The sequence below is a fragment of the Phyllosticta citriasiana genome (genome assembly GCF_038021145.1).
Source record: "Phyllosticta citriasiana strain CBS 120426 chromosome Unknown IWZ02scaffold_3, whole genome shotgun sequence".
Classification (NCBI taxonomy): domain Eukaryota; kingdom Fungi; phylum Ascomycota; class Dothideomycetes; order Botryosphaeriales; family Phyllostictaceae; genus Phyllosticta; species Phyllosticta citriasiana.
This window is the reverse complement of record NW_027117280.1, coordinates 1,034,535-1,056,705: the sequence shown is the minus strand read 5'-3', so window position 1 is coordinate 1,056,705 and position 22,171 is coordinate 1,034,535. Positions and strand designations below refer to the sequence as shown.

The following is a 22,171-nucleotide window of genomic DNA, read 5'->3' as shown; positions in this document are numbered from 1 at the left end:
CAACCCACAGACCAGGTCCGTGACTAAGCAACAACACTGACTCGCGCCGCGACTCATGACCTCATTAACAATGTCCCGTCGCGCACACGGCACACTTCAGCAGCCTTACCTTCAACCGTTCTACCCTCTGTCCTCAACACACGGTCGGCTCGCTCCCTCGTCGCGCAAGCAGTTGGAAGTACGCGAAGCAATGGCTTCACTGTCTCCCGCGGTCCTGGTGGCCAGATTCCTGCGCGCCAACAATTTCGAAAAGGTGGCTTCCACGCGGTTTGATGCCGCAAGTCAAGACTAATTGACGAAAGCTTTCGATAGACACTCGAAGCATTCCTTGAAGAAGCAAGACTGCCTCAAGATGCTGGATCGACTGCCAAAGGCGACATCTCTTTGGAGCAAATCCTGCGAGAGAAGGAACTGTTCGATTTGAGCTTGAATTTCGAGAAGCTTGGGGTTGAAGATGAATCAAAGGCCTGGCGCGAACCAAGTAAGTGTGTCTCAAAGATCCAAGCACTTTGCTGAGAGAATAGCTCCTTCGATTCCCACCCAACTATCAGGGATGCCCACGTCGTCCAACATCCTCAATACCTCTGTTGAGAATGCCGCCTTTGGCGGAGCTACTCCCGCGCCTTTTGTAATGGCATCGACCGCCGACCGCCGCCTACACATCCTGTCGTCGCAGAATGAACATTTCAACGTTCACCGATCCTTGACCCATGTACAAGACTCGCCCATACTTGCATACGACTTGATCGCTGGACGATACCTCTTGACCTCGAGCATGTCGGGGAAGCTTGTGCTTTATGACAGCAAGGAGGAGAAGGTGCTCGACGAGAGAAAGGACCACACCAAATACGCAGTCAGAATTGCCTCGCGTGAACAGGCGGATGGTGTGTGGGTTGCCACAGCTGGCTGGGACGCCAAAGTCTTCCTCTACAACCTTCGGCAGAGCAACGAATCTACGCTCAGACTCGAGGCTCCAATCGCAACCCTGGTCTTGCCAACGAATCCAGAGGACTTAATTTTCATCGAGCACCCAGACACCGCCAAGCCCCTGCTCCTACTGACTCGCAGGGACTCCACATTTCTCCAGTACTATTCGCTCCCTGATGCCGCAGGCGGTTCCGCCGGTTTGGAACGCCCCGTCACCTTACAGTTCCTTGGAAAGCAAAACCTTGCACCTGCCTCCAATGCCTGGATAGCCTTTACTCCATCTAGCATAGCTCTCTCTCCAACAGATCCATCTCTCCTGGCGGTTGCAACATCTGCTGTCCCGCACATGAAGTTGATCATTGCTCGACTTCTCGTCCCACCCGCTACTGCAAATCGCCCGGGATCTTTCACAGAGGCCTCCGGCGAGACGTCAGATGCCGCCGTCTCTCAAGGTGAATTCGCAACAATGAATCAAGCCTCTCAGGCCCGGGAAGCTCTTGCGGTGCAAGAACGAGAGTTGGCCGCAATCCTTGTCCAGTGCTCCACCCTTGCCCCGCAGACGCCGTACTCCACACCGTCTCTTGCCTGGAGACCAGACGGAAGTGGGGTCTGGGTAAATGGCGACGACGGGCTTGTCAGGGGAATAGAGGCCCACACTGGCAAAATTGTCAAGACATTGAAAGGCCACGAGCCTGGGTCGAAAATTCGGTGCTTGTGGGCTGGCAAAGTCGCTTCCACGGATGGCGGAGAACAAGAATGGCTGCTGAGTGGTGGATTTGATCAAAGGCTCATCCTTTGGCGCGTTCCCTCCAGAAGTCAAACTCCATGAGGTTTCCGCCCACCTTGTAGTGCATATTCCCTCCTCGGTTGTGACCAGCAAATGATTTAAAACTTTCTCAAACTGTGTACTCTTCTTCACGGTGACGACTCGGCACAGTCTTACGCCATCGAGTCTGCCTACGTGGGCGCAATCACTTGGTGTCGTCCTAAAACGATCTTCGTCGCCCGAAGAGAAATGGAGTGGGTGCAAGCCTCTCTAACTTTTGTCGGTATCCAATATGATTGAGCGCATCCATCTACTTGCTCACACGACGGCAATGTAGACCATTGCGCCAGCCATCTTCAGCTCAAGGTTTCGCAGATGCGTCGTGCACATTGCAAGTGGTCTTGGGTTTCACACATGGTGCGTCCTGCTGGACCAAAGCGGCATGACGGCAACGCTGGAAAGCCGGCTGTAGCTGCAGAAGCACGTCTCCGAATGGTGCAAGCTGTCGTTGTCTACCGACGTTCCAAAATCGAACGGCGTTTGGTGACATGCCACACAACGAGGGACGAGCTACCGGCCCACCTGCAAGCTCGCTGCATGTATCGAAACGGTATACTGCCCGGACGAGGCTGACAGACGCCACAACACAGGGCACTCGCGGCTCGCGCGCGGCTTTGCGCATGCCCCCAGATTGCTCGTCGCACTATCTCCAATCCTGCGTTGCTTGTTCGACATGGCCTCGTATCGCTGGCTGGATCCGCAGGCGAATCCTTGACCCTTGCCAACGTGCTAAGGTCCTCTGCGCGTGCGGCAAGGGCTGATGCCTCCCAGGAATAAGGACGATGTGGGCAGGGGTCCTCTGCATGTTCTGTCTCTGCCCTCGTTCTACCAGAGTCCGCTGCTCTGCTGATGCCGCTTCTCGATTCTTTGTATGCCACGCATTTGGAAGGGGCGCGTAGACATACCTCGCGTGCCAAGTCACTGTGCCTGAGGACGGTGGAATATATAAGACGGAACAACTCGCCCTGGTCCATACACAAGCCATTCTGTCCCGCGTTGCTCGCTCTCGCTTCTCCGTTCTTCCCTTCGTCATCTCAAAAACCTGCAATTGAACTCTGGGCAAGCCATTGTCACTTGGCGTCTGTCAAACGACGGGCACCTACATATGCCCCACTGTGGGAATCCGTCACTACAGAACCAATCGTCCTAGTTCCGGCAGTGCAGGCCTTGGTCAAATTTCAAATGCCCGCTGCTTTGTCCAAACATAGCCCTACGCGGCCCAAGGAAAAGAATTTTTTCTTAATCTCAGGGGTATGGCTTTGATACTGAGACCAAATTTGTGGTGATGCTAAAAACAAAGCCATTAGCTACCTCCCGACTGTGACTGGCGGACTTTGAAAGACATAGCAAGGCAATTCACGACGAACCAGCCTGGATGGACAGAGGTAGATCCACGGCCGTGGAAATTGCCAGAAGGCAGAAAGGGCTATTTCAGCGTCCGAACAGATGAGGAGGCGGAAAGAGTTTACGGTAATTCCTGTTGTTCTACCCAACAAAACCGAGCTGCTGCTGACACGATCCAGAGCTCATGAGGCGGAGCAAATTCGACCGAACACAACAGCCTCTCCTGTTGCACCACTTTGACGTCTCTCAGGATCGTCCAAGGCTTATCAGGTGCAATTGCCAAGATGTGTATCCAGAGCTTCGAGGACATTCTTTTGAGCGGTCAAACATCTGCCCCCAATCCGTCTTTAGTGCGCTGGAAGACAAGGACCCATTCTTTCCCTTGGTTTCATCCCCTCCTGTCAGAATGACGGCACCCATGTACCCTTCTCCTATACAGATGCCCGTGGCCCCGTACCCGCCACCATATCCTGCTATGGCGATGCCTCCCGCTATGCCGCCGAGCTACCGTTTGAACGAGCACGGAATTCCCGTCAATGTGGCCAAGGGATCTGTTTCGACCGAGCCCCGGAGCGTCTTGATTCGAGGCCTCGACTATTCTGTCACAGAAACCGAGCTCCGTACTCTGCTGAGCCAGTACGGGAATCCCCTCAGAATTCATTTGAAAAATGGCTACGCAGTTGCTGTCTTTTCGACTGCTCGGGAGGTGAACACAGCTACTGCGCGGCTTCACGGCAAAGAATACAAAGGACGCATACTCAAGGCGCGTGAAGGTCGGGACACAACCCCTATATCGGAGCCCGTCATAGTCCATGGCGGCCCACGTGGCGTGAGTTGATCTGAAGTACCCTCTGATAAACGCGTGGTTGCTGATATTCATCCAACCCGTAGCAGAGCCAGCGATCGTAGTTTCAGGGACACAAGCTCGGGTAACGAAGCTTGGTTTGGCGCCATTTTGTGGCTTTCATTGCCTGATTTCGTCCATGAGACTCAGTTCTTCTACTTAAAGTTGTGGGCGTCTTGGTTGGAAACTGCTTCAACATTTCCGTACCACTTGCTTGTTCTCCGCGGATGGCAGATCAAGATTTTCGTGTAAATAAAGTGCATGAAGGGTTCGACAATCACTGGAGCTCTGAGTGGCTAGCAGCGCGAGAGCAACAGTACCTGCCTGTGAGCAAGGGGTATCCGGTTCTCTAGTCCCGTGCCCCATTGTCCAGGGTCAAAGCCGCCACTCGCCGGCGTTGCAGGCCGCCCCCGCACCTACGAGTTGCCCGTGTCACGCCGGAGACAACAGGCCAGAATACGCCAACATACTGGGCCTACAGGCTCCTCGCTTACTCACTTTTGATGGCGTTTGCGATTGCTCACCTCTCACCAACTCAACTCGGCGCAATGAGGCGGCGATGACCGGTCATTGTTCACTTTTTTGTTCTCGATGATTTGTGCTACGTACGCCGGTTGGCTCACCTCGTGGCGCCCCAGCGACCAATCTCCCATTATCGTCGATCAGTAGCCGTTCGCCTACAATCTACCTACCGCAACAGCTGGTCTCGGCTCGGATCATGCCTGTTTACAAACAGGCCAGGGCGTGATGGGAACAGTCCAGGTCCTGCCTTTTCCTCCGACGCTAATTTGCTGCTCCTGCCGCAGTGATTGACTGCATCTATCATGCCTATGTTGTCTCACCGTTGAGGAGACATTCCCGGGATCAGTGATCGACACACATTGAACTGGGTGCTGAGGGCCCGAGGTCATGAATCCTGTTGCAGTGGAACTGAGCTCAAGGTCGATCTTGTTCGCTTGCCTACCCTGCGAACACGGTCGACCGCGCAACCAAGGAGTTGCTCTGGATTTGCTTTTGACCTCAGAGATACAAGCAGACTCATCAAGCTTTGGATGTAACCAAACTGATCTTGAAATTGGAGAGAATTCCCAAAAGTGCCTAAGCTTGCGGCGAGCTTTGAGTGTTCCTCAGGGGCCAGCAAAATGACATTGACCTACGGCTCCGTCTGTTGCAAGGTCAGGAATTGAATTGAATCTCCATGGGCGCGGTATCTTCATGCAAGAGGGGACTTGACATGAAATCTCGCACATGTCAAGTCAGATTCGGCCACCTACCGCAAAGTGTCCTCTACAGCTGTGCTTGCTTTTTTCCTGTCTTTCTTTTCGAGACTGGGGTTTCTTTTGATCGTGCTTCTGTCCACGAAGCATCGAGAATAAGGCTTCCGGCAGCTGCGGTAATGGCGTTCCCCTTCATGCTGTGCAGTATTTCAGTCTCGACAAAATCGAGTCATGCGCTGATGTTGTACATTCCAGGCTGATTTAAACTTTCAAAGCCGCATCTGGATGCTACGACACGCACCTTGCCGTGAGCTGGTTCCGAAAGGGCCCAAAGGCAATGCGAGCCAGATTGGACTTGCATTTTTGCAGTTCCGACCACTGCTCCAATGGTCGTTTCGAAATTCTGGGGCAGTCACAAATTCTTGTTGATGCAAAACCAGATTCTCCTATGGACTTTGGACGTTGACAGGATGGACCGATGCTTAGTGGGACACGGAAGATAGTACCGCCCTCGGCTTCCTCCGATTATGACAAAATTCGCAAATCCTACCTGCCTCTTGCCATCATTCCTATGGATTTGTTGGAGTTTGTCTCGGCCCCCCATCGCCCTGTCTCTCTAGAAGTAAGATTCAGAGCAGCAAAAGTCTGGCACAAAAGACAGATTGTGTGCTCAGGGATCCTTCGATTTTCGAGCCGCATTCGTATTGGCTGGCGCCGAATGCGTAAGCGCGCCCACTGTTATCTGCGGGCCCTGCGGCACCTTCAGCGCTGGATCCAGCAAGGATACAATTGCCATGTCTCCCCAATGGAGAGATCTTTTGCATGATGGCTAGAACGCATTCGTCTACTCCACAACAAAAATCTCCTTGAGTTCGTAGGAGTTGAAGGACAACTCTCCAAAGTCGTCTATTCTGGGCCAAAGCCACCTGTACTGCTCGCGTGAATTCCTAGGTCCCTCGATTTTGTCCAATTGCACTGACGGTTTGCCTGTATCAAATTCTCAACAGCGGCGGCACTCCGGTTGCGCGCGGCAATGATCTCCTAAGTGGACGCTCCAACGTAAGCATCATTCGCCTAACGTTTCCCCTTAGGAACACGAAATCTAATGAGCAGATGGCTACGTGGGTCTCATCTGAAGGCGCCGAGACCCAAATAGCTCCACATCTCCTCATCCTTGCAATGGCCCTTCAACAGGCATCGCCAATGATATTAAACCAGTCAATTATCATCTTCAATGTGGTAATTATCTGACTGCGTACCCAAATGAGAATGAATCGGCTCGAGTTGCAACGTCGACAGCTTGTTTGGTCCTGGAAGCCAGTCCGTCGGTGTCACTATCGCCGCCCGTGGAAAATCCATTACAAAACTTTTGGCATCTTGACACAAGTTCACCATTTAGCTGCATTGACTGGTCCTTGGTAGTTTGTGCAATGGCCATAGAATGGTACGAGCTCGTCCTCTCCGAGTGTGCACATGCCGCTCGGCCCGGCCCGGACCCTGGCATTTGGAAGAGGGCATCGAGCCACTAGCATACTGACATAACCCAGAGAAGTTGAAGAGACCAAACTTGATTGACTTAATTGCCGGCATATGAAAGCGTTTATCCTTTTTTTTTACAAGCCCAGGCAAGTGGGCTCCTTGATCAACCATGAAAGCTTACCTGGAGCAATGTACGTTATACAATCACTAACCTAGGGGCCAATTCACACCGCAAAAAGTGGTACCCCTTGAAAGAGAGAATCTAGATCACTATCACTAAGCCCTTCTCACCATGAGCTTTGACTGCTGGTACATACAAGGTTCGATGTCAACTTAAGAATCCGGAGTCCGCAAATGGAGTTCATGTTTCACAACACCCAGCCAGCAGCAGCTCGGCTCCTTTGGTTTTCCCAACGGATTGCGCGTGTTGAAAAAATGCCAAGGGGCTCGGAGAATCCTCCGCTGTATGAATGGCTGAGATGCTGCAAAGTTGTTTCACTACCAAACAATGGTATTGACAGAGGCAGCAGCTTTCATGACACAGCATGGCCGCAACCCGAGAAACTCGAGCTGACTTACAGGCAAGTCCATGTGGATCGCTTTCACATGCGGCAGCAAGGCCTCTACATCAGCGATGTACGTCAATATGATACATTTGATTTCATTGAGAGAACTCTCCTACGTCAGTGTGCTTCGACTACTGAATGCCTCCCCACTGTCTACTTGGACCAGTCTGAGGGGCTAGTCTGTCAACCTCCGGAGAACGTTAACCACCTGGGCCCTGCACAGTCGTCCTCGGGTACTCGTGCCCAATGATGAAGGGGGCAGCTTTCTGCCGGACGTCGCTCCGAAACTTCTAATCCGGGTCGGGATTTCCTCAAGTGTTACAACACAGCGCAAGAGAGCAAATGCACGAGAAACATCAGATTCAGGAGACCAGCGTCATTCTCCAGGCAAGGCACTGGTTCTCGATAGATTCCAAACATAAGTGGAGTCCAGATGTGTATTCCAAGCACGATTCGAACGGCCAGTTATTCGCGATCGGATTCCTGCTCCTGAAAATGTGTCTGCTTCATGCAGCGAGCGGGTTATCACGCCATACAACGCAAAGATGGCCGGTAAGCAGGGCAGTGTGGTGTAGGTGGTCCCGAATGCAAGGAGCGGGCCCGACAGAAGTGACCACAAAGGAGTCTTTGCATTACAAGAAGCCGACGAGGGATTGCTTGATCTACAGGACTACAGGCACGGAGCCCTTGGACCCACCAGAGTGGCGGAGGCGTCTAAAGTGGCGGCAGCCAAACCAGCGTCTCCCAGCCTCTCACTGTCATTTCTCTCTTTGAACATGCAACGCTTGATGCAACGGCACGGTCCAGATATCCATCTACCTGTATGTTCTGTACATATGCGTGTATGACCACGTGTGTCTGACAAGGATGGTGTTTGGAAAAAGACACCTATCTACATACATGGCGCGCGCGCAACGAACGCTCCGCGGCCAAAAACCACAGGTCCAATTTCCATGCACAACGAGCCTCGATCGGCCGGGTCTCTCCGCAATTCGTTCCCGCCGCTCATCACCCGAGGTTGGGGTGGGCTCGCCCCCCACTCCCTCTTGTGGTCTCATCTCACTCTGCAAGACCAGAGCTAGCCTCACGTGTACTCTTCGTCTAACATACTTACCCGGCTGCCCTGGCCTAATAGCCAGTCTCAGTACACCCACCGGACGACTGTGGATCTTGCCAGCATGTTACGACGCCGGCGCCGTGTACATCCCGAAGCGAGCTCGCAGACAGACCGGCAAGCGAACAGGCCACAAGCAAGCCGGGTAATTTTCAAAGCAACAATGGCCTGACTTTGACTTGCTGCAATGAGTGGACTGGTGGAAGCTGAATATCGCGACGCTGCGGTCTGGAGCCCGGCTCAGAGTGTGTCTTATTCCGCGACAGACAGTCGCGAATCACGGCGCTACCTCCGTATCTCAAGAGAGGTTTGGCATCTAATGCTTCCTTTTTTCCAGTACCAGCACGGCGATGTTAGTGGTGGAGCAAGATCATCACCCACTTTCCGTCACTTCGCTTGCGATCAATGACGCCATTTGGAGCGTGAGGCGTTGCTACAGCAGCCGTCTTTGTTTCCTGGCGGGCTCTGAGAACCGCCATCGTCGGACTATCTCGAACGATCTTACCAAACGACATTTGCACATCGAAAAGGAAAACGAACCCGATGCCCAAAGACACAATGAAACAAAGCCCACTATTTTGTAAAAGGCATTGAAGTGTCTTAACCCGCGTACTACCTCCGCCCATGCCGCCGAGGAATAGGAAAAGTTCTACGCCATTCGGCAGCCTCAAAACTATATCCTAATTCATGCGGATACATCAGGGGGAGACGCGTCCGGAATCCCATGCGCTCAAAGGGCACTCGCTATGCAACATCATTCTAGAGAAACTTCATCTCACATGCAGAGATGAAAACCGTAACCGCCAGCGCCCAACACCTTCGCAGCGAGCCTGTCATCCTGCACGACTATCAAAGTTTTCCAGACAGTCGCTCGTTACATCCCCGCGAGCCATGCTACAGCATTGAAATCACCATCTCTAACGAGAGAAGAAGGGTTGACGTCAAGTCCGACTCAACGATTTTGCCTGTGGCTGCGGGAGCATCGCTAGCTCAGAGACCGATAAACAACGCGAAGGGTGTCGACGATTGGAGACAACTATTCGCTGTTTGCTGCCTGCTACTGTGAAGAAAGCTAAATCTTTCCACTTGGATCCTTCAGCTGCTCTCATGTATCCCGTCCAGCCATAATCGCTTGACATTGTTTATACTGAGGGACTATCCCTTTCTTCAAAGATTTCTTACTTCTCTTCTGGTACCGACAGGCATCTGTCTGTCCCAACCACGGGGAAGTGCAAACACTACCTGTGAACAATGTCAGAGCACCCGCTCAAAGTGGGAGGTCAGTTGGCAGAGCAGTACGGGAAAAACACCATGCCCTTTTCCTTTTCTTCTTCTATCTTGTATCCTTACGCCTGTCAGCCCATCTCCACCGATCAAAACAAGCGATTCCGCAACGGCGCGCGCACTCTGCAGTAATCACCATGCACTCGGAAAAACACGCAACAGCTACGCGTCTTTCTTTGTCTTCGCATTTGCCTACTTCGCGCCCATATTTTGCTTCACAGCCCGTTTTCGCCAGCCAAAAACGAGAATCGTTGCAACGAGACACCCATTTCGTAGCAGTCACATGGTGCCCGAGCCCTCATACGCAAAACCCCTTTCCACCCTCCCATCAAATCAAGAGCGCATTCAATCCAAGCGTTTCAACAACAGACGTACGTCAAGGTAACAAGTGGGTATACAGGGATCGAATGGGGAAAAGCGGTTGCCTGTTGCGGTTTGCTAGGCGAGGGGAATGTAGGCCTAGGATCCTGCCTCTGCGAGCGCGATGACGTCAGTGGATTGAATGATTTCGGTGCTCCCAAAATACAACACAAAAAGCAGTGCATCTTTCACTGCAGTAGGTCCACTCGATGCACATGTTTTGAGGCGAACTGACTTGATTGTGGTAACCTCCAGGACCTCCTGCTCGTCTGCGCCCGCGCAAGAGGATGAGGGACAATGGAAAAGCGACAGAGAGATGCCTTTTCCGCGCATCGCGAGAGCTTTTGTGAAATGCTTGAATTGGAATGATCGAGTGAAAACTCATCTATCACTAAGTTCTACCCTTGCAAAAAACGAAGCGATACGCCCGCGTTCCTGCTTGCAAACATGACAATGCTATGCATGCTCAGCAGCATCCAAATCGCCGAGAGAAAGGGAGAGACCAGATAACGAGTAAAAAGAGCATTTGACGGTTGACAAGCGTGGCCACGCTTTCAGTCCTCTCTTCCTATGCTGCGTCGTCGTCGCGAGGACTTCATTCATCGGCAGCCCCAGACGCATGATGAGAAGCTCGTCGATTGCGCCGGAGATCCCGCATACCTTCCACCAGATGCTTGGAACCTTTGACGGGCAACCAAAGCCAGCCAGAGACCTTGCTGAGCTGAACAAAATTGTAAGCACAGGACATCCACGCAGAGGGGGCAGCACAAAGATCAAGTACTTTGGTCAAGTCCCTGACCGTCGAGTTCGCCACCCCCAATTCGAACCTCAGCTCCTGAACAGTGGACCACAGGCGATTTAAATCTCGATTCTGCTCATCGATATGTGCGCTCGCCGTTCGAAACCCAATGGCGCGGTCAAAGCCCGATGGTATGCGGGCATCATTGGTGAAGACAACTTGGCCGCGCTCGCGAAGCATTTCCACCACATCCTCTATCGCGGCCCGCTTGATCTGTTCCCGAGTCATGTTCACGTAGTCGCCCCAGTCGTAGTTTGGGGGCACCAAGGAGTGTATCCAGGCTTCGGCGGCAGCGCGCGTGGCAAAATCAGTTGGGGGATTCAGAGCGCGCTTCGCGACGCGGGCGAGAAAGGTCTTGGCGGAGTTGTAGCGGGTGTCTTTGGTTTGTGTTAGTCACAGGCCAGTAGATTGCACTGACGAAACACTCGCCTTCAAGGAAAAACTTTTCCTCGTGATGGGTGGACGGCAAGGTCTTTGGTGGTCGTGGTAGTGGCAGCGACGACATTCTTCCAAAGTCTCGAAACAGGGGAAAAATATAGATGGAATAATGAGCGAAAAGTCGCTGGCGCGAGCTAACTTTGAACCTGTCGAGAAAATATGGACGTTGGAGATAGGAAATCCTATGTCACTGGTTGAGTTGGATGTAGACAGTTGCATTGCCCAATATAGTAGCGGCATCTCCCACTTCCTCCCTTATCCCTCCTCATGGAAGTTGCCCCCTCAACATGGCTCAAGATGATGGCAAACCATCGGAAATGCGTGTAGACTGAACGAAATTGTGAGCTCGACAAGACTGCTTGTGATGAAATTTAACGGCACTTTGACCCCTGACGCCTGGAACAGGTTGAGGCCCCCTGATGCCGTTCCGTCTTCACCCCCTGGAAACAGAATCTCCCCTATCTCTTGCAAAACTCGAAACTTGGACGACAAGCAAAGTCAAATGATCGATACCGTCATGATTGGTGCAACGCACGGGACCTACCTGTTTGGCCGCCGCGCAAAAGCAGCGATACCGGCAATCTTCCCGCCCAACCGCGCTTTTTGCCAATCTTTGGCACAGAGGCGCGACGGTTCTCACCAAGGCTCGGTTGGCGCAAAGTGAAAATGTAACGCGGTTGCCAAGTGCCAAGCAAGAGGGGCAGGCTTCCAGTCAGAACTCGGCTCGCTCGCACGCGTCCATCAACGCGCTTCCAATTTGCTTAAGCAACCTTATTCGCAACGGCTCACGCCCTCAATCGGGAATCTCGAAGTGCGCGACCGAAAGACAATCTGCGCCACAGCCATCTTGGCAGTGCGCCACAACGAAAGCGATAATGCTCCAAACAGAGCCGTCGAGGCCGCAACGAGGTCGCCTTTCGCTGCGAAAAGCGCGAAGAGCTGTCGGTGCCGTAGTCGACTCCGCGCTGTGGCACAGCGTCGACGGCCGGCCTATGGTTTCTCCTCGCGCTCAGATGCACGACGTGAACTGCGTGTTTATAGCGCCCGCTCCCCTGCTGGGCCCTCGATGGGTTTCGAAACGTTCCTGACGCTATCCTCTTCCCCGTTAACCAATCGTGCCAGCCTTCCGCCAGCTTCGTCCATCATGGTGCATCAAAGACGTCTGCTGGCGGGCGCCACACTCGCCCTGCTAGTTGGTTCGGGCAATGCCCAAACCTTCACGCGTCTCGGCACCTGTGGTGACCGCCTTGGTACGTTTGTCTTGCTTCTTGCCGCCGCCGCCACGTGATGACGAATTGGGCTGATTGTCGTGCCAGGCTGCTGCTTTCCTCCCGACCAGTGAGCCCTCCAGATGCCATTGGACTAGCGCCGCGTAGTTCAAGGGACCTTGCATGAACTAATCTCTGCAGGGCCGATTTCTTGGCTGGCCAGTACTTCGACATTCGTCTCGAAGTCCATGCTCCGCAAAACGGGTCGCAAGCAAGACCAGGAGAGCCAGATGAAAACTTTACCTTTACGATCGAAAAAGTCGGCGAGCCAGCCCGCCCTGCCACCGACTACTTCGGAGTAGAGGAGCCAAAACTCGAACGGTGGAATTTCACGTGGTACGAAGGTGCGTTGGACGAGGGTTGCCGGTTCGGGGAATCTGAAGCACAGGCGCGCGCTAAATTGGCACCACAGATTTGTTCGCTCAGGATGCGAAAACACCATCGTTTGTCGAAGTTGCCGCCAAGGCTTATCGCAGAGTCGCCCTGTACGAGCCTGGAGAGTACATCGCCACTCTCAAGTACTACGATGGCGAGGAGACCAAGTCCACTTGGACGGTGCGCGATATTGATGAAGCGCGAAGAACAAAAAATGTCATCCTTTTCATTGGCGACGGTATGACAACTAACATGATTACCGCTGGGCGTCTTATTGCGCACAAGAGTATCAATGGTAAATATCAGACAAAGATGGTGAGTACTCACGAGTTTTTTCCCGTTGGACCGCCGAACTCACCTTCCCCAGATGATGGACAAGTTCCCCATTCTCGGCCACCAAATGACCCATTCAATTGATTCGTTCATCACCGACTCGGCCAACTCAGCGACTGCGCTCTACACCGGACACAAGAGCACGGTCAATGCGCTCTCCGTCTATGCCGATAGCAGCAAGGACCCTTTTGATGATCCCAAGGTCGAAACCATTGTCGAGCTCTTCAATCGTCTTTACAGCGGCCACATTGGCATCGTATCGACTGCGTTCATCGCCGAGTAAGAATGCTTCAACCCTTGTTGGCAGAGTTGCTAACGCTGGTAGCGCCACGCCCGCCGCTCTGACTGCGCACACACGTGACCGGGATCTTTATCCTCAGATTGTTGACTCCTTCTTGAATGGCATCACCAATTACACGTGGGTCAACTGGACCGGACCAGACGTGTTGTTTGGAGGTGGCGGAGAGCAGTTTTACAATTCGTCCAAGGGCGGCGAGACTTACGAAGACAAGGATTATTACGAGGAATTCAGAAAGCGCGACTACCAGGTCGTGCTGAACAATGAAGAACTGGCCGCGGCCAAAAATGACAAGCGGACTCTGGGAATCTTTACGACATCCAACATGGCCAAGTGGCTGGATCGAAATGTAAGCTTTTCGCTGCACCCGGGAAGCATGCGTCTGACGACTCTTTTCAGGTTTACCAAGATAATCTTAATCAAACCAAGGACCCAAGCGGTGACGGGAGGGCAGCGACGGACCAGCCCGGTCTCAAGGAAATGACGCTCAAGGCCCTCGACATTTTGACGGCCCGCAGCGCCGAGGATGGCGCAGGCTGGTTCATGATGTCTGAAGCCGCGTCCATCGACAAGATGATGCATGTCTTGGACTATGACCGAGCTCTTGGCGAGCTGCTTGAGCTCGACGACACGGTCAAAGCCGTCGTGGATCGCCTCAATGCGACGGACCAATTGAAGGACACCCTGGTGCTCGTAACCGCAGACCATGGGCACGGCTTTGACGTGATGGGCAGCGTGGACACAAAGTACCTCCAGGAGCAAAAGGATGACCGTCGCAAGCGAGCTGCCGTGGGCACCTACCAAAAGAGCGGTCTCAGTCAATATACCATGACTGGAAACCTCACCTACACCGACGGCGTGCATTTCCCGTCGAATTGGGACCCGCGATACACGTTGTTCCAGGGCGTCAGCGCGGACCCTGACCGACACGAAAACTACCAGGTGCGAAAAGATGGGCCTCGGTCTCCTGCAGTGAACCTTACCAAGAACACCAAGACACCTGAAGGGTACTACGCCAATCCAAAGGATGAAAGAGGTGGATTCTTGGTCAACGGGACTTTGCCAGTGGAGGACTCTCAGGGTGTCCACAGTCTCACCGATGTGCCCGTGTTTGCGATGGGACCATGTCAGGAGTTGTTTGGTGGTGTGTACTCGGCCATTGACGTCTTCTTTGGGATGGCTGAATGCCTAGGGTTGAGCCGGAAGTCGAAGCCTCCAGGGGGCGGGTGAGGTGTGAAGTGCATCGGTCCGGTAATGGCCTGAGGTGGTTCCTGCACCATAATGTAGTTCTTCACAGTAGCCGAGAAGGCGAGCTAGAGTAATTTGTCAATTGTCTCAAGTGCCGTCCATAGCCTATTGTTGTTCGGAATATGGCGGTAGACATCTAGGCTCGGTCGAGGGAGCCGGATTCGCGGAGAAAGTAGAGCTGAAGGTTGGCTCAGAGGAGCCGTCAAAAGCAAACATGCGGCGGTTAAGAAGACGGTGACAGGCGCCAAGGAAGCAGATTGGCGGGGCGGGAGATGCGGAGGACGGGGGACGGTAGGGCTGTTCTTGTGGTGTTGACGGGTTGCGAGATGACATCGGCCAGTGCCGACAACCTAAGCCTGATGATGCCAAGACCCCACCGAGAATCGAATCACAGCGAGGGCAGCCTTTCTTTACACACATCAAGTCCTTTGTGTGCGCACACGACCACGGCCCTCGACTCCCGTTTTTGATTCATTTGCACTGTTGCCAATCTCACTCTGACCTGCAAGCAAGCCTTTCCGGTCCGGGCCCAAATCCATCCACCGACTGCATCCGTTCGGTTTCCATCTTCACATGGCTGCCCGATGACCACCTAGATACGTCAACTAGTTTTTCGACAACAACCCTCCAGACAACCGAAAACCAATCGCCTCCTCACCTTGACCACTCTGAACTCGCGCTACTTCACCATAGCCACGAGCCTGTGCTAGCACGCTCATTGCATCCTTGGTGGCGGAGGATGGAGACGCAGGTTCGACCTACCATGTACAAATTTCTCAACACCTCGGCGTCGCTAATAAGATGTCGCAAACAGGTCGAAAATGCCATCCAGATAGCCTGGAATCCTGCGGCCGACAACGAAATCAAGACCCAAGCAATCAACTTCCTCAACCAACTCCGAGCCGAACCCACCGCCGCCTGGCAGATTTGCCTTGCCCTCTTCACCCGAACTCCGCGGGCAGATGAAGTCGTGCGCCACGTCGCTCTTGAAATCGTCAATCTGGCTGTCCAGCAGCTGGATGCACAAAACCTGGCCTTAATCAAAGATAATCTCTGGAACCACATTCGCCAAACCTATGGGCCCGGCAATGGGGAAGCGGTCGACACGGCGCACATACAAAACAAGCTCACACAAACCACAACCTACCTCTTCACTGTTCTTTACCCTTCTACGTGGGAATCCTTCTTCGACGACTTTAGAGCGCTTGCGGGAGATGCTGCTGAAATTGGTACAACCAACCCCACCACCACCCTGCTATACCTGCGCCTGCTCGGCTCGATCCACGATGAGATTGCAGATGTCCTCATGTCGCGGTCGCCCGAAGAATCGAAGCGCAACCAGGAATTGAAGGATCACATCAGAGGCAGGGATGCTCAAAAAATTTCGATATCCTGGCAGGAGGTCCTGGCAAAGTGGAGGCAGACTGATTTGGGCATTGTAGAGATGTGTTTGAAGACGATTTCGAAATGGGTTAGCTGGATTGACATATCCTTAGTCGTCAATGAGGCTTTGCTCAACAATCTCTTCGAAATTGCCGGTCAGCAGGGGGTTCTATCCTCGGACGTACCCGAGGCCAGGGTCCGGGACGCTGCCATCGATACCTTCACCGAGACTGTAGCAAAGAAGATGAAGGCGTCTGACAAAGTCCAGCTAATCAGTTTCCTCAACCTGGGCAACGTGGTTGGCCAGCTCATTGCTAGCCCAAGCCTCGCAGACCAATCCGTGTCTACTTACGACAATGATTTGGCCGAGGCCGTTGCTAAGTTGGTCAACACGACCTTGACAGATGTCGTGAAGATTCTCGATACCGACTCTGCCGACGACAGCACCAAAGCCCAGGCTAATGAGTTGCTCCGGGTCTTTGTTCCGTACCTTCTCCGCTTCTTCTCGGACGAGTACGACGAGATTTGCTCGACTGTGATTCCGTCACTCACAGATCTCCTGACCTACTTCCGCAAGATTGTCAAGACCAATGGCACGCTGCCTCAAGAGTATGCCTCCATGCTCCATCCTATCCTCGAGGCAATCATTATGAAGATGAAGTACGACTCCACCGCGAATGTCGTCGACGAAGACGAGCAAACAGACGAAGCCGAATTTGAAGAATTGCGCAAGCGGCTACACGTCCTCCAACAGCAAGTTGCCGCCATCGACGAGACTCTGTACATCGAAACCCTTTCCACCAAGATTGCCGGAATTTTGGGCAGTTTCGACCAGCCCGATTCCGGCATGAGCTGGAGAGACGTTGAGCTGGCACTCCACGAGATGTTCTTGTTTGGAGAGCTGGCGGTCAGGAACGGCGGCATGTATGCGAAGAGGGAGCCATCTTCGCTGGCTGCGGCAAGGCTAATCGAAATGATGACCAAGATGGTCGAGTCCAGTAAGTTGACACTACCTCTCCTTTTTGACACAAGGCTGACTTGCATCAGATGTTGCCGCTTTCGATAATTACCCCGTGATTCCCTCGACGTATTTGGAAATCTGTAACCGTTACTCGTCCTTCTTCGAGCAAAACACCTCCCTGATTCCGAGGGTCCTCGAGAATTTCGTGCGACTGGTTCACAGCAGCCACCGCAGACTCAAGCTTCGTTCCTGGTATCTCTTCTCCCGCTTCGTCAAGCCTCTTCGCAATCACATTGGCCCCCTTTGCCAGACAATCATTCAAGCGATTGGCGATCTTTTGATCATCAAAGCCGAGCTTCCAAACGAAGACGATGACGACATGTCCTCGGATGACAACGGCCAGTCCTATGATGCCACCTTCAACAATCAGCTCTACCTCTTTGAAGCAATCGGTCACATGTTATCTTCTCCGTCTGTCCCGATCGAAAGCAAGGTTGTCTACATTAGAGAAGTACTGAACCCACTGTTCAGCGATCTTGAGCAGAACCTGTCACCGGCAAAGGGAGGCGACGAGCGTGCCACCACCCAGGTCCACCACTTGATAGAAGCGATTGGTACTCTGGGACGCGGTCTCGTCGACACCATGCCTGGTGCACACGGTCCAGCACCACCGCCCGAGATCTCGGAGGAATTTGTCCGTGCGTCGGAAGCCATCCTCATGGCATTGGAGTCGCTCAACTCGTCCATCACTATCCGCACGGCAGCTCGCTTCGCATTTTCCAGGCTGATTGGTGTCCTCGGCCCGAGAGTCCTCCAACAGCTCCCGCGGTGGATTGAAGGACTTCTTTCGCCAAGCTCGACCAAGGACGAAATGGCAACATTTTTGCGGCTCATCGAGCAAGTCGTTTTCGGATTCAAGTCTGAAGTGCTCAACATGCTCGACACCCTCCTGACCCCGCTCCTTCAGCGCGTATTCTCTGGTCTTGCGGAACCTACCAACGGGACAGACGACGAGATTCAGTTGGCCGAGCTGAGGCGGGAATACCTCAATTTTCTTCTCGTCATCCTCAACAACGATCTGGCTTCCGTCTTTATCAGCAATGCGAACCAGGCCACTTTTGATACCATCATCACCACCATCGAGCATTTTGCACGCGACCCGACTGATTACCCCACGGCTCGTCTGGGCGTCTCTGTCCTCGTCCGCATGACGGCCGTTTGGGGTGGCCCTGACATTCCACCCAACGATCCATCCGCTCAGCCAAGCCCAACTCTTCCCGGATTCGAGGCCTTTGCCATGACAAGATTCTCGCCCCTTGCATGGTCAATTCCAACAAGCGCAGGCTTCAACATTAAGGATGCTCAAGCACGCGGAGTGCTTGGAGAGCTGGCTGCTTTGAAGTTGGAGATTTTGAAAAAGTGCGGTCATTTCTATCTGGAACGCCTACGGGGAGAGCTTTTGAGCATGGGTGTCGACGAACAGGGCACAAACGAATACCTCCACGCTCTCAGCACCAAGGGCGAAAAGGGATTCAAGCAGTACTTCCAGCAGTTCGTCTCCCGAGCTGCGGGCAATTGATGTGTTCCGCTCGCTCGCGCGCCACATTGTTTTGGGGATCGGCAGAATGCACTGCCTATTAGCTGCACAGCGTTTCATTGACTCTATTTTAGTTCAAAATCCTGGCATGACATACCCGCTACTGACCACATCTTGATTCAAAAGTGAAAAGAGCAGCATCACACAAAAAACACAAATTTTCTTCTCAAAGAGGGGGCGGAAGGCATCATGGCATCACCATCAAGCAAGCGGGTTGGAGGAGGCTTTTTCTTTTCGATATTGCCTTTCTCTGGAAGCAGGCTAGCAGCTGTCATAGACATTACACAGCCGACGGCAGCGTGGTTGGTTCTGAAAAATTTGGCCCAAGGAGAAGCCAGATGAAAATTCAAACACACCCCATTAGCTCAACATCCAGCCCAACACACAAGCGCATCGAAATCAAGTGACTACTGCTAACAGTGTCCCAGCCATGCACTCAAAAGCCATTGATTATTAGCTCGCACAAGACCTACAGCTCCACATGCCCCGGGCTAGGCGGCAAATCACCAGTATCCCACTCCGCCGGCGTGTCACCCAGGACAAACTCGATCGTCGCGCCCTTTGCAATGTCGTCATGGCCGACCCAACTCTTGGTCCACGGCTCACCATTCAGCTTCACGCTCTGCACATAGTACCCCTCATCCGCACCCGTGGCCGTGATCCTCAGCGTTTCCTCGCCGCGGCCCTCGCCCTCGAAGCTCGGCACGCGCACTTCAAAGTCGTCGAACCACGGACTCAGCAGAAGGTAAACCGGCTGCGTCACGACGGGGTACAATCCGAGCAGATTCCACACGAGCCAGCTATCCAGCGACCCGCCGTCGCTGTTGCCGGGCAAGCCCGACGGCGAATCGCTGTAGTACTGATCGACGAGCTGGCGCGAGCGCTGCACGCTCTTCCACTGGCGCCGGCCCAAATAATTATACAGAAACGGGATGGCGAAGCTGGGCTCGTTGCCGGGATTGAACAGCGTGTCGCCGAGCGAGTTTGTGCCGATGGCGCCGGGCCGCCCGCCCGGCTTGAACATGAGGTCGAGGCGGCGCTCGGTGGTGGCGGGCCCGCCCATGAGCGCGATGAGGCTGCGCATGTCGTGTGGGATGTTCCAGCTGTATTCGTATGGCACCGCTTCGTACGCGATTGCGCTCCATTCGCATTCCCCGCATGAGGTTGGGTCGTAGGCTGGGTCTGTCAGTGTGCCGTTGGCTTGCTTGGGCGCGAGGAACCCGCTGAAGTCGAGCGAGCTGATTGAGGGGACCCATAGATTGCGCCAGCCCCTGGGAGGAAGATCAGTCCAATGGCGATGCCTATAAAAGGGGGATTTCGAGAGTAAAAGACAACACTCACGCCGAGCGATTCAAATATTTCTGATAGTCATCCGGGGCTAGGTCCTTCGCCACGACGCTAAGGGCAAAGTCGTTGAGGCAGTACTCGACCGTCAAGCTCAAGCTGCGCGAGTACGTCGTGCTCACGAAGCCAATCTTGAGCCAGTCGTCCAGCGCGCCGCGGCCCTCCTTGGTGCTGCCCGTGCCCTTGTTCTCAATGTCGAAGTTGTTGTAGGGCGTCACTTCGGCGTCGGTCTTCATGGCCTTGTACCCGTCATCCCAGTTGATGCCGTACTTGAGCCCCTTAACGTATGCGTCGGCGAGCACGTTGTCCGCGTTGCTGCCGCCTTGGACCTGTGGTCGTTTAGCTTTTCTGATGGTCCCTTTTGGATGGGATTGGTTTGGCTGACTCGGCCGTTATAGTTGCCACTTCGCCCGTCGGGCATGAAGCGTTCGTTGCGCCAGACGTCTATCAGACTGCGAATCATGCCGGCTGCGCGGTCTGGCTCGATGAGAAGCCACAGGCTATTTGTGCAGCGGAACGTATCCCACAGCGTGTAAAAGTCGTCGTAGTACGGCTCGGTCGTCTCGAAATTTGGACTTTCGCCCGTTCGATCACTGCAAGACCGTCAACTACCTATGATCACTTCCGACTCGGTTCCCCGGAAAAGCAACATACCTGGGGATAAGGTGCATCTTGTACAGCGCCGAGTAAAACATGGTCAGGCGCGTGACATTCTTCAAATCCGTCGTCGTGATTCTCGAAAAGACCTCATCATTCCACGTCTTCTTCGCCGTCTTGACAGTGTCATCAAAATCCCACCCGTCAATCTCGTCGTCGACAAAGTTGCACGCCTTTTCCGCCGAGATCCACGACACGCCCACTTTGGACATGACCTTTGATGCCGACGCGTTGAATTCGAAGAGCGCTCCAATCCGGTTCGCGTATTGGTAGCCATTTGTGCCGCCAGTGACGGTCGTGGAGTCGTTGAGCCACCTTGGTTGGCTGTTGGTGGTATTGGGCCAGTAAGGGTCAGTGTAGGGGCCTGAGAAGAGCTTGGCTGATTTTGGCGTTTGGTCGAAGTGTCCGCAGAAGTATACGGTGTAGTCGGGACCTTTTTTGACTCAGATTTACGGGAGTGTATTAATTATTCTCCTTGATTCTAGGCTTACCAGCATTGAAACCACCCCTGGAGAGCGCGTTAGACTATATGGTTCAGCAGTAGTTGCACACGTACCTCCAAATCCCGTATCCCTTGTATTTTTTCCCGCCGTCCGAGACTTCGATTTGTCCATTGCTGTAAAACTGTGCTAGATTGACTTCGTCGTTGGTTGGCAAAAAGTGTGATACGTCCACCAGCACATATCTTTCTCCTGGCTCATTAAAGTCATACTTCATGAATCCAGCATGTCTTGTTGCAGAAATCTCCGCAACGACTCCCTTTTCACTGTCAGCGATGGTTCAATTTGCATGAAAAGAATTCAGGACTCTCACTGTGGAAGATTCGAGAAGAAAGTAAACTTACATTGCCCAATTCCGTCCTGTACAATCCGACTTCGGCTTTGTCTTGCACCTTGCGTGGTTGCATGTACGTGAGATTATCCAGCACATTGACGCCGTCCAAAGTCGTCAGTGGCATCTGCGGGACAACGCCGTACTTGACGCCGCCCCCAGTACCGCTCTCATGCAACAGTGAAATGGCAGTGATGAAACCATCGGGCGTGTATCCGCCGTTGGCGTTGCAGCAAGAGGCATTGAAACTAGGCGCCCCTCGTCTCAATTCGGAGACTGACGTAATTTGCGACACAGGAGCTTGTTGAATGACTTACACGGTGGTGCTGGGAAGTGTCAGTGAGGTGTCTTTACTCGTTTTCCGTGAAGCGTCTACGCAACGGTCCTTGCGCATTGAGGACGAAATCAAGCACACGGGACGACTCACTCAATTCCAGCTTTGACGACGCCAAACGGCATCGCCGCCCCAGGAAAGACGTTTCCAGCGTTGAACGCGGTGCCCTTCTCAGGCCCTTCGGTACCAATAAACGGGTTGACAAACTTGGTCCAATCCACCTCTTGAGCCACGACAGGGTTCAGGGGTCCCAAAAAGCAGAGCAGCAGTAGCAGCAGCAGCCACTGCACCGCCGAGCGACCAGTCAGAGAAGTCCCACCCATCGTGACAAGAAGGGAAAAGCA

General features: G+C 53.4%; 7 protein-coding genes across 7 annotated transcripts; 5 read left to right on the top strand and 2 right to left on the bottom strand.

The window, feature by feature from the left end:
- Window positions 1–190: 190 nt before the first annotated feature.
- IWZ02DRAFT_372500 (WD40-repeat-containing domain protein) lies at window positions 191–1,756 on the top strand (the record flags this gene model as incomplete). The annotated part of the gene is made up of 3 exons (XM_066764637.1): window positions 191–253; window positions 313–481; window positions 525–1,756. 3 exons carry the CDS (start codon window positions 191–193, stop codon window positions 1,754–1,756), a joined length of 1,464 nt encoding a protein of 487 aa, XP_066625214.1.
- Window positions 1,757–2,329: 573 nt separating this feature from the next.
- On the top strand, window positions 2,330–4,449 carry IWZ02DRAFT_444299 (uncharacterized protein). The gene is made up of 4 exons (XM_066767100.1): window positions 2,330–3,004; window positions 3,061–3,223; window positions 3,277–3,926; window positions 3,989–4,449. The coding sequence occupies exons 1-4, from the start codon at window positions 2,603–2,605 to the stop codon at window positions 4,004–4,006; spliced, it is 1,233 nt and encodes a 410-aa protein (XP_066625213.1). The 5' UTR covers window positions 2,330–2,602; the 3' UTR covers window positions 4,007–4,449.
- A 553-nt stretch (window positions 4,450–5,002) lies between these two features.
- IWZ02DRAFT_444298 (uncharacterized protein) lies at window positions 5,003–5,612 on the top strand. Its single transcript, XM_066767099.1, has one exon. The coding sequence runs from the start codon at window positions 5,140–5,142 to the stop codon at window positions 5,416–5,418; it is 279 nt and encodes a 92-aa protein (XP_066625212.1). The 5' UTR covers window positions 5,003–5,139; the 3' UTR covers window positions 5,419–5,612.
- A 4,703-nt stretch (window positions 5,613–10,315) lies between these two features.
- Window positions 10,316–11,413, bottom strand: IWZ02DRAFT_179801 (uncharacterized protein). Its single transcript, XM_066762279.1, has 2 exons — window positions 11,190–11,413; window positions 10,316–11,137 (listed from the first exon to the last, which is right to left on the bottom strand). Exons 1-2 carry the CDS (start codon window positions 11,263–11,265, stop codon window positions 10,557–10,559), a joined length of 657 nt encoding a protein of 218 aa, XP_066625211.1. The 5' UTR covers window positions 11,266–11,413; the 3' UTR covers window positions 10,316–10,556.
- Window positions 11,414–12,342: 929 nt separating this feature from the next.
- On the top strand, window positions 12,343–15,028 carry IWZ02DRAFT_497233 (alkaline phosphatase; the record flags this gene model as incomplete). Its single annotated transcript, XM_066770185.1, has 7 exons — window positions 12,343–12,448; window positions 12,515–12,536; window positions 12,608–12,810; window positions 12,879–13,156; window positions 13,209–13,453; window positions 13,500–13,821; window positions 13,872–15,028. The coding sequence occupies 7 exons, from the start codon at window positions 12,343–12,345 to the stop codon at window positions 14,700–14,702; spliced, it is 2,007 nt and encodes a 668-aa protein (XP_066625210.1). The 3' UTR covers window positions 14,703–15,028.
- An 86-nt stretch (window positions 15,029–15,114) lies between these two features.
- IWZ02DRAFT_444292 (Exportin-T) lies at window positions 15,115–19,079 on the top strand. Its single transcript, XM_066767098.1, has 3 exons — window positions 15,115–15,471; window positions 15,535–17,101; window positions 17,151–19,079. The coding sequence occupies exons 1-3, from the start codon at window positions 15,460–15,462 to the stop codon at window positions 18,641–18,643; spliced, it is 3,072 nt and encodes a 1,023-aa protein (XP_066625209.1). The 5' UTR covers window positions 15,115–15,459; the 3' UTR covers window positions 18,644–19,079.
- A 51-nt stretch (window positions 19,080–19,130) lies between these two features.
- On the bottom strand, window positions 19,131–22,150 carry IWZ02DRAFT_488181 (glycosyl hydrolase; the record flags this gene model as incomplete). Its single annotated transcript, XM_066769436.1, has 9 exons — window positions 19,131–19,932; window positions 20,003–20,334; window positions 20,391–20,598; window positions 20,660–21,095; window positions 21,154–21,170; window positions 21,219–21,421; window positions 21,507–21,741; window positions 21,811–21,819; window positions 21,921–22,150. 9 exons carry the CDS (start codon window positions 22,148–22,150, stop codon window positions 19,131–19,133), a joined length of 2,472 nt encoding a protein of 823 aa, XP_066625208.1.
- Between the last annotated feature and the right edge of the window lie 21 nt (window positions 22,151–22,171).

Bases quoted from the DNA above. Each gene is read 5' to 3' on its own strand.
- IWZ02DRAFT_444298 (XM_066767099.1), top strand. From the start codon at position 5,140: ATGGGCGCGGTATCTTCATGCAAGAGGGGACTTGACATGAAATCTCGC.
- IWZ02DRAFT_444292 (XM_066767098.1), top strand. The intron at 17,102-17,150 runs GTAAGTTGACAC...GACTTGCATCAG, and splicing joins GACCAAGATGGTCGAGTCCA to ATGTTGCCGCTTTCGATAAT.
- IWZ02DRAFT_179801 (XM_066762279.1), bottom strand. From the start codon at position 11,265: ATGTCGTCGCTGCCACTACCACGACCACCAAAGACCTTGCCGTCCACC. The intron at 11,138-11,189 runs GCGAGTGTTTCG...CACAAACCAAAG, and splicing joins GGAAAAGTTTTTCCTTGAAG to ACACCCGCTACAACTCCGCC.
- IWZ02DRAFT_444299 (XM_066767100.1), top strand. From the start codon at position 2,603: ATGCCGCTTCTCGATTCTTTGTATGCCACGCATTTGGAAGGGGCGCGT. The intron at 3,005-3,060 runs GTATGGCTTTGA...CAAAGCCATTAG, and splicing joins ATTTTTTCTTAATCTCAGGG to CTACCTCCCGACTGTGACTG. The intron at 3,224-3,276 runs GTAATTCCTGTT...GACACGATCCAG, and splicing joins GGAGGCGGAAAGAGTTTACG to AGCTCATGAGGCGGAGCAAA.